The sequence below is a fragment of the Pipra filicauda genome, unplaced genomic scaffold (genome assembly GCF_003945595.2).
Source record: "Pipra filicauda isolate LSUMZ 115617 unplaced genomic scaffold, ASM394559v2 scaffold434_size586239_pilon, whole genome shotgun sequence".
NCBI classification, from domain to species: Eukaryota; Metazoa; Chordata; class Aves; order Passeriformes; family Pipridae; genus Pipra; species Pipra filicauda.
In genome coordinates this window covers 575,725-586,201 of record NW_024104570.1, presented here as the reverse complement: position 1 = coordinate 586,201, position 10,477 = coordinate 575,725, and the positions used below count along the sequence as shown (strand labels likewise).

Below are 10,477 nucleotides of genomic sequence, written 5' to 3'. Positions count from 1 at the left end.
ATGCAGACACCACAAGCACTGGGTAAGTGCCTGGGTGCCCTAATGACAAAAGCTGAACTATGTGTTGCCACTTGTTGGAATCCTGGGAATATCTGCATGGCCGTGTTCCCAAGGCATTTGGTGTAAGCTGATGCAGTTTTCAGTGACGCTGTGCTGCAGAGGCAGCAGCCGGAGGGTGCTGTTGCCACAGGAAAGGCTGACAGGCTCCAAGAAGGAGCACAACCAAGTCTGGGCTTCTGAGTGAGTCAGTCAGTTGTCAGGAAAATTTACCGTGCTGGCTATTTTGACCTACCCTGGAGGTCTGGAGGTCATACAGCCTTTGTTTTCTTAGTGCTTGTTTCTGAGAATAAGTGCTTTTTCTTCTCTTAATCCTCGCTTAGTTGTTTGGGGTCCCCATTTTAGCTTGCAGTTACACATGGGTTTTTGTTTTTCATTGTGAAGGAGCAGAGGCTGGATTTTACCCTCAGTTATCCCTGGGGAAGGTGCTGCAGTAGGAAGTGAGCCTATGGTTTTAGAGCTGTGCCACAGGAGGACAGCTGAGCGGGAATCTGATGTGGTAGCACCACAGTTTTGCTTTTGGCATAAAAATTGCATCCAGCTACAACCAAGACATGGTGGTATCTGGTTGATTTACTACATGGGTATCTAAACCCTATTAAGGGCTCCCAGGAGGATGCCTCACCCTCACCTGCACCATGATACATCCCACACTTCCTGCATGATGAAGCCCTTATTGCATCTGTGTCCCTGGAGCTAATAATGGGTAACTGGCAGCCACAGAGGTCTCACTGTAGTTTTTCCTGCCTTCTAAGAGGCAGGAGTTCTGCTGGAAAGGCCTGCTTCTCCTCTGGAACAGGTTCTGCCTTCCTCTCAGCTTGTGCTTGTCATTCTCTGTTTAAGCATGGCTCTTGCAAGCAGAACTCCGTGTAGGTGCAGTCCATATTCAGTTCCTTCTCTAAATATCCTTCAGTGTAGGTGAGAAAGTGTTTCTGCAGAGGGGGGGCAGGCAGGAGGCAGCAGGGTGTCCCCTACCTGACAGGGAGCTGAGGTGTTGGCATCCACCTTCCCTTAGCCTGAGTTCTAAGGGTAAAAAAAAGCCCTTCTGTTCTTTTTTTCCCTGCGTGGCTCATCTAAGCTCAAGGAGTGTGGGGTCTGGCCCCCTCCCTTGGACCATGGGCTACCTGCTCCCCCCTGCCTGAGGGAGCTGCTCAGGTCATGGCCTGTCCCTGCTGCCTGCACATTTATGGAATTTTCACAGGAGTTTTTAAGTGACTTTCAGTCCGCATGCAAGGCTCTGAGCTTGTTGGAGCTCAGTTTAGGAGCAAATGTCTCTGAAAGTAGGACCTGTTTTGAGCTGTTTGGAATTGGTGCAGTCAGAGGCTAAGGACAACATGAGTGCTTAGTGCTCTGATCAGGGAACAGGGGACCACCGCCTTTCCTCATTAGGAACCCCCCCTCTCTCTGGGGTTGCTGCTTGCAACAAATGCAGTAGAGGGCAAAGCAAAGCTTATTCTCCTGCCCTATCCAGAGGTTCCAGCTGAAACACTGCTTTGCTGCTGGGAAGACCTCAAAATGTCAAAAACATGGCAATGTTGCAGACTCCAAAACCTAAGCCTGCAGTGGCCGCTGCTGCTTTGCTACCCTTGGCAGGGACAGGGATAAGAACAGTGGGCAGGCTGGACCAGAAGAGCTCTCCTGGAGCTCTCAAAGTGATTTCCAGAATTTTAAAGCTATTCTTTTCCCCAGATTTTGCTTAGTACTATACTGCTTGGTGGGGGTAGAGGTTTTTTTTAATACCTCAGCCTGAGATGGATTTCCGGGTGTGGAAAATAGTCAGTTATTTGACTTTTGCACCAAAAGTGTGTAGGGAAAACAGGTGGAAGGAGTATCAGGACACTCTAATAGTATTCCTGGCTAATCCTCAACAACTAGTGCAGGGTTTAGGAGATACATATGGGAGCATAGTTTCAGAAGGAACCATGACATTTCGGGAGAGGTTAAAAGCCTTTTGATGGTGAAATATGGCAGCTCTCTGGTCCCTTAAGTTTCTTTGTCAAGCTGGGAAATAAATGGATTTAGTACTTAGCCCTGTTTAAAACTGTCATTTTGAAGGATGATTTCAGTAATTGTTTTGCCTAACAGCAAATGATGATATCCTCTCCAGTGTATATTTAAGAGCAGCTAATGATGAGAGGATTTGAGCACTTTAATTGATTTGAATATCCTTTTGCCCTTAAATATAATTGGTCAATTTTTCTTTAACGGAAATGGGAATGTTCACATTAGTCAGTTGGATAGGAAAGTGACAGCTAAGGGAAAAAGATAAAAAAATAATTCAGAATTATGATATTGAGACCATATTTACTATTTTATTGGCAGGATTTGCTGCTCACTTAAATCCACGAATAGACAAGAGTTGTTTACAAAAGCTGTTTACTCCAAAAGTAGGTGCAGCCACATACTTTAAAACAGGAAGTATTTATCGTCACGATAGAAAAGATTTGATTTCGATACAGAAAAGTCCACGATATCTTATGTGCAGTTGAAATGTGTAGGTATTACTTCTACTGTCACCTGCTTTGTCAAGATTATCAGTTAAAAACACCCGAACTGGATTCACACAAAATCAGAACAGTAAAAGGAGCACTGGGGGAGGCAATGCAGAATTCATCTGGAGCTGGTGCCTCACATTTGACTTGACAATAAGCTATTCAACTCAACCAGACACTGACTTGCTGAAGCCTCTCTTGCTCCCAGGAGGACAGATCATCTTGGGATCTATCTCCTTGGTGTTTTGGCCCCCCTTGTACTTCATGGTGAAGGTGCACACAGACTTGGTAAGATGTCTGGGCCTGGTTCAGCAAGCTGGATTTTCCTCCCTAACATGTTTTTTATAGGTCCCAGTGACAGACAAGCTGAAATACGTGAAATTCCATCTGAACATAAGAAAGCACTTCTTCACTGTGGGGGCTGTTGAACACTGACACTGGTGGTCCAGGGAGGCTGTGGAGGCCCCTTCCCTGGAATCAGGCAAAGCTCAACTGGACACAATCCTGGGCAGCCTGTTCTAGCTGAACCTGCTTGAGCAGAGGGGTGGGCTAGACGATGTGGAGATGTTATTCCCCACCTGTACAATTTTGTGATGGATTCTGTGATGACCTCAGCATCTCAATGCAGCAAAAGCTGGTCATAGGGTGCCTGGAGGTGAGGGAGCAGGTCCCTCCATATGTATCTGTGCCATTTCCAAATGCATGAGAGAGTAGCACTCTTCATAAAACTACAGAGTGGAATGGTGATAAAACATTCTTAAACCAGGTGTCACAGGAAGAGGCTTGAGGTTTTTCACTAGACTGTGAAGCAGGTTTCAGCTTTGTAGAGCATGTGCCTTTCATGAGAGCATGCTGCACATTAGACAATAGGAAGCTGGTGGTCTGTAGATTTCAAGGACCTTCGTGATGAGGGGTAAATTTAGAGGTTAAAGAGTGACAAATGGGCTTTTTTTGCCATCCTTCCTCTCCTGAGCAGAAGGAAAAGGACACTAAATAGCTTAAAGGGACAAGTGATAAGATCAAAGGGTTTAAGAGTGCTGGGATCAGCACTCAACTCTTCCGTTGTTGTATTACGGTCTAATGCATTCATAGACTTTATTGTTCTTCTTAACTCTAAAATGAGTGTCTACATCTCAAATTTACAGATGAGTGACCTGAAGCACAGCATCAGTCTTAGGGATGTTGTAAGACACGGAGTTAGGGGTATTATCTAGAAGTCCACTGAGAAGAGTTCTGGTGGGAATGCAGGCTGCTTTTTGAGGGATCTCACCAATAGTGGGTATTCCCACAGACAAGGGAGAAGCTTCTGAGGAGACATTATTTCTTCTTTAACCCCCTCTCCAAAACAGATGAGATTTGAACTGCAGAAAATTTATTTCAGTTTTATGCAGTCTACTTCCTCTGTGACTGGCATTGCACTTGTTCTCAGGTCCAAATCTGTGCTGGATTTGCTTCCGTTATACGTTGATCTCCATCTGAGCAACATGATCTTCTTGAAGTACTTCATGGTGTTGTTTTTCACAGTTACAAAACACATGGTGTTTATCATGCTGTTACTCATGGCAATGCACTCAACTATGTAAAAGACAGTGAGATAATGCTTCTCTTTCACGATGATGGTAGGGAAGAAGTCCCGGACGATTGCGAAGCCATAGAAAGGTGCCCAGCAGAGAACATAGGCAGTCAGGATGCACATCAGGACCATAACAGTTTTCCTTCTGCATCGAAGCCTTTTTCGGATCTGCTCTGTCTGGAATCCTGGGACGGCTTTAAACCAAAGCTCCTGAGAGATCCTGGCATAACACAAAGTCATTGTGATCACGGGTGCCACGAATTCAATGCCAAAGATGAAGAGGAAGTACGATTTGTAGTATATTTGGTGGTCAACTGGCCAAATTTGGCCACAGAAAATTTTCTCCTGGTTTTTCACTATAAATAACACCGTTTCAGTAGCAAAGTATGCAGATGGGATAGCTACAAGTATGGAGACAATCCAGACCGAGGCGATGAGGAAGGTCGCTGTTTGGTAATTCATGCGTGGTTTTAGTGGGTGAACAATGGCCAGATACCTGGAATAGACAAATGCATTCAAATGAAGCCCGAAAACACTGTTAGTCCGAATACACTTCAAAACACGAAGGGGCAGAACTGGGCAGGAGGAAATGGCTGTCATTCCTGAACATATTTGTCTGTAAGAACAGCTTACGGGTCTGAAGTAACAGCCTGGAGCTGAGCTACAGTTTTGCATCACCACTTTTCCTTTTTAAAAGGAGTGAGAGTTTGAAATGTGGAGTAATACACACCTAGTCAGGTGCAGGGAAGAAATGACAAACATGTAGAAAGAGGAAAGTGCTTTCCTTAGGCACAGAGCTACTTAAATATGCTTTTTTTACAAAGAGGTCAAATATACATTACAGTGTTTTTCTTATTTCCCTGGTTATTCCATGGAGTGCAAAGAGCTGATGGTGATGTTAATAAATGGTTACAGGTGAGCATGATTTCAAGCCACCAACAAAGGACAGTGTACCTGTTTTCTGCCTATGCAAATCTTTTTTTGTGTGTGTTTTTTGGAGGTGCTTATTAATCTTAAATGTACTGTGTTAAGTAATGTGGCAAAGCAGAAAACTTGAGTTAGATGTTTGCACTCCTTATGACTGTATAGCTGCAAGTTTGGGGTATTCCTGCTAGAAGAAGATGTTTGAGGTACACCAGAACTCCCAATACAACTATATTTAACCCAAAGGATTGCTTCAAAAAATAGAATTTCTCATTCCTGCGGAGTCTTTTCCATCTGTATATATTCTATACAAAGGTAGCATCCACAGGATAAATTAATTCTAAAGTAAAATGGAAAGTCAGCAGTGCTTTTCACCAGACAGATCTTGGAAGCAGATGAATTGTTCATGGCTCTTAATAGTGCAGGATAGGTGTCAGGGGCCAGCAGAATTAGTCACCCTCACTGTGGAGCTGATAAATGAACATTTTTAACTTGATTTCCATGAAAGCAGGTCGTGGGATGATGTATGTGTATGAATTCATAAATATGCATATCTGCTCGGCAGAACATTTGACTCAATGGAGTCAGTCTGTCTAAGAGAGTCAGGACAGAGCTTTTGTGGTGGATTTCCTGATTGTCATTGCTTACCACACTTGGTCTTTTACTGTGGAGTGGTCCTGCAGCACGTGAACTGAATTCAGATGAAACTGCCCTGGTAGATGTTCTCCAAAAGTGTAAGTAAAACACACCAAGTGCCCATGGACGTTCAGTCCGGGGGACCCAGCTAAAGCTACCTGACCCCCCCCCATATTTACAGTGGACTCTTATCACGTGATCTTGCTCTTCAGATCCTCTCCTTTTACATTGTATTATTTTCTAGTGTAGGTGTGGCCTTAAATGTGTGAAATTCCTACTTTCATGTGAACAGATATCAGTGAAGATGAAGGAGAGCCCTACCTGAGGAAAATCCTGTGGGACAGACTCACCCTGTTGACACAGGTGATTCCTTCTAAATGATCTAAACATGAGAAGACTTTTATTAGAGCCTATTCTTTTTTAGAGACCGAAGTCAACAATCCACTTGACATAACCAACATGGAATAGGTGATTGTTAAACAAATGAGGTTTCTCTCTGTTTACCAAGTCAAAACCTCACAAAAAAAAAAAAAAAAAGGGCAGTGAAACAAAAAACAGTGTGTTCTTACAACAAGCTTCAGTGTTTAATCTTTTCCAGAGTTGTTTTTAAAGATGTGTAGGGAGATATGCTAGAAAACTGATTTCTTAGCAGACATAAGAGCTCCATGACCCATGTTACTTCATCAACCTGGGATGCACTAGCAAAGCATTCCAAGAAGATTTTGTAGAGGTTGAAAAAGTGTTAGAAAATGGTAATACATACATGATAGTGTTTAGAAGCTTTACCCCGAGTCCTCAACTGCTGTTGAGATGCTATTTTGTTAGATGCTTGCTAAGGATTTGTTTCATAGGAGCTGATTGTCCCCTCACCCACACCAGGCAAAATCTCTCTGAACTTCCCCAGAATCTTTCCACAGGGTTCTGTTGACATCAGGAACAACTGAATCAGCCACACACGAGCTGTATCTGTGCAGCCATCATCAGAGCTCACTGCTCCTAAGCTGTCTTTTGGATCAGGTGCCAAAAGTCATGCAGCATTAGACTAGAGCATGAAATGGCACATGAGAGAAATTGGGCACAAAAGAGAAGGAAGGGTGGGAATCATGCAATGTATATATGTATATTGCATTTGTACACAAGAGAGGGCTTTTAATGGTGGCCTTTCTATGAAGAGTTTACTGAGTGGGTCACTATCTTTCTGTGAGTCAGTTGTGTCAGATATGTCAGCATGAGACTGATCCTCAGAGCCTGGGTCTGTCGGAGTCCGTGGTGCACAAGACTCAGAGAAGAGGAATCATAAGAAATAATTATATTATGACTATATTGTATTGTTAAAATTCCTGGAGTAAGAGGCAGGCAGTCTCTCAGGACTGCAGCATAGTTAGGGAAAAATTTCTTTGCTGAAAGGGTTGTCAGGCATTGGAACAACCTGCCCAGGTAATAGTTAAAAAAACATGTGGAGGATGTGGTTTAGTGGTGAACATGGCTCAGAAGCTCTGGCCACCTCCTCGTGCAGTCACAGCACCCCACTTACCTGTCAACAGCTATAGCCAGGAGAGCATTGGTGGAAACATAAAGGGAGACAGTCCGTAGGTAGTTGACCAAGGCGCAGAGGATGTGGCCGTGCTCCCAGGACAGCTGCCGCACCACGTAATAGTCCATCTCGAAGGGGCAGCACACGATGGCCACGATGAAGTCCGAGATTGCCAGGTTGGCAATCAGCAGGTTGGTGAGGTTCCGCAGCTTCTTGTAGCGGACGAGGGCAGCGATGAAGATGAGGTTGCCGATGCCGCAGACCAACATAATGCCAACCAGGGCCACCCCAATCACGATCTTGGCCGCAAAGAAGGTGCGGGTTTTGGTCACGTCGTCTTCGCTGTCCAGGGGCAGGTCGTAGTCACTGTAAGTGAAATTGAAAGGGAAGGAGAAGTTCCGCAAGGAGCTGAAATCTCCATCGTGGAGGTTGTAAATTGCAGCAAAGCTGAGGTGGGTGGAGGTGTTTGGGTTACGTTCAGCTCGCTCTGTGGCCATGTCTGTTTTCTTGTGACATGTGTCTTGAAGGGCCCTTGGTGTTGTGTTAGAGTTACCCACTGTGGCAGGGCATGAGACCTCATCCAAGGTTTCCTTCTGAGCAGTGAGTCACCTTGTCTTTGTCCCTGGAAGACTATTGAGCAACAGCCTCATTCATCTCCTCCTGTGGGAACAAAAAGAGGAAAATGTTTCCTGAAATGAAGTGACAGCAAAAATGCTGAGCTTGAAGGAAAGCAATAGTCTTCTTACTGCCCCACAGCTCTGTTGGTGCCTGTGCATGGTGGGAAGAAATACCCTGTGAAGGGATGCTTTTGTTCTCGTAAAATAAATGCCTTGATTTGCATCATACACTGGTTGTTACAGTGGCACTTTTATTTACCAACAATGAAATTTTCAACACAAAGTGAAATGACAACATAGGGGGAGCGTAAAATCCAGTTTAAACCTCCACCAACCTTCAAGCTTATGGTGCTGTCATCCCTGCGCAACGTAAAAGAAACTAAAATGACATCTCAATGTACTGAAAAGCATCTGATGTGCCCTTTGGACAAAGTCTGTGTGTTATTCTAGATGTCTCAAAGAGATGTGGTAGATGAGAATGAAAAAAGAACTGATGTCCTGGCTTCTAAATACATTCCTTAATTAAGAAGGAGTTGCAAAGACGCAGGAAAATAGTGAAGCCAGCACTTTCCTTTTGGCAGCCATTAATTGAGTATGAGGACCAGATTTTCAGCCAGCATCATCCATTATTGCTTCTGTCAAACAGGTGAAGCTCTGCCGATTTGCAGAGGTGAGATTTTGTTCAGTGAATCAGCTTGTAGGGCTTTGCTGTGAAGGCAAATCTGCCTTTCACAGGGAGAGTGCTCCCACAAACTGGCCCTTGAGATGAAAGGGAAAATCTTCCTTAAGTGAGACAGAGTGCCTTGAATTTTTGATGCTGGGGAGGAGCAGGCTCCCCTCCTTGTACTGCTGGTTGTACCAAATATTAAAAAATTATTTATTTTTCCACACAGAGGGGAAAAAAACCTCTCACCTACCCCCCCATTTTGCCTCTCTGTATCAAAATGCTGAGAGGGCTGTCTTCTTGCATCTTCCCATGCCCCATCTAGGAATTCTCACACCAGACTTTCAGCTGTCAGGACAGTCCTACCCCATCCCAGCAGAGGACTGGGGGGAATTGCTGCTTTTTCTGCACTCAGGCAGTAGGTCTTCAGGGTGTTAAATGCTATTGAACAATAGCGGTCGTGGCTACAAAGGACAGTCTCTGTAGTGGAGCTCTTGCTCCCTTTCCCTGGAACCACCCTCAGCCCCTGATGTACTGACACTTAAATTTCCGAGAGAAACTCTCTTGTACAACTTTGGTCTCCATATTGCTCTTCTAACTGATGGTTGCAGAAGAAGAGAATAACAGAAAGCCAAAGCCTGAAACTGAAGAACAGTTCCAACAAGGGACAATGCGAACATTCGTTTAAGAGGAGTACTAAACAAACACTGGGACACAAAATCTGTCTGTCAGAGCAGGGAACATTATCTGTTTCAGACAGGTTTTGCTGCAAAATACCAAGAGAGCTATAAAATAAATACAGACAACACAACTATCTGTCATAACACAACAACTGACATAACACTATCAGGAGGAAAGTGTACCTGCAGTTGCTCTCATCTTCTTGGAGTTCTCAGGCACCCTGGGAGAGCCTCCAGGTTTCTTCCCTGCACCTGTGCTGCTGTCACCGGAGCAGAGAAAGGATAGCTGGAAGCAGCTGGAGGACTGCTGAGTGCTCATTTCTCTCCCAGGCTGGTTTGCCCTGTGCTCAGGGGAGGATGGCTCTTCTGCCTCTGTGCTTGCATCCAAAGCCTTTGCTCAGTGGGAGGCACCTTGAAACTGTCCATGCATTTCTGATTTTAAAGAGGCAGCGCAATCCGCAGACAATAGAGCACAGCCTTAAACCCCACGAATGCATGAAATTGGCCATGGAATTGCTTTGTTAGCCCTCCTGAGCATAGAAGGTGTAAACCCCGGTCTGCACTCGCTCTTTGGGTTTTGCCTGTGCTGGGCAACAGCTGCCTGCACCTGATGTGGCACAGAGGCAAAACACAGACCTCCCAGTGGAGAGGCGGGGGAGGAAGGACGGTGATCTTCTTTCCCAGGGACCTTTCTCTGTGGATCTCTCTCTAGGCTATTGTCTTTAGGACTGCAGCTGCAGCAGCTCCTGCAGACGGAGGGTCAAACAGTGAATAGCTGTACATCAGAGGACCCCTGACAGCTTTCCTTGCCCTCTCAGGGAATTACTCAGAGCAGGAAAGTGGCAGTGAATCCTTAAGGATTTGTCCTTTGCTAATGCTGCCTCCTCACATCTGTGAAGCACTTGCACCCCAGGGAGCAGTTCTTTTGCTTCCCAGTTCTCCAGAAGGAAAGGAAACACGCAGCACATGCCCAGTCCTCTTCTTCACCTCCAGACTTATTCGCATTAGCTGACATTTTCCAAGGTGCACAGTTGGGACACATTGCATAGTCCCTTTTTGGATAAGACTGTCAGAGGCAGTAGAGGGTCATGAAAAGTGTAGAAGGTTTGCAGAAAACTTAAACTATGTGACCCTCAATGCACACTTGCAAGACTGGGCTCTTGTGAGCTAGTGGGCTCTGGAAGAAATAAGTGAGGAAAGAAATATGCTAATATAAAATGTGTCTGGGGTAAAAGGGCTGCTGCTGTGGCATTTCTTACAGAAACTCAAGGCAAGGCCAGAGAGTCCCCACTGTCTGGAG

The 10,477-nt window shown here is 45.0% G+C and overlaps 1 protein-coding gene across 1 annotated transcript; it reads right to left on the bottom strand.

Moving 5' to 3' along the window:
* Nucleotides 1-2,349: 2,349 nt before the first annotated feature.
* LOC113996113 (prokineticin receptor 2-like) lies at nt 2,350-9,945 on the bottom strand. The gene is made up of 3 exons (XM_027736805.2): nt 9,361-9,945; nt 7,217-7,876; nt 2,350-4,618 (listed from the first exon to the last, which is right to left on the bottom strand). The coding sequence occupies exons 2-3, from the start codon at nt 7,711-7,713 to the stop codon at nt 3,922-3,924; spliced, it is 1,194 nt and encodes a 397-aa protein (XP_027592606.1). The 5' UTR covers nt 7,714-7,876; nt 9,361-9,945; the 3' UTR covers nt 2,350-3,921.
* Between the last annotated feature and the right edge of the window lie 532 nt (nt 9,946-10,477).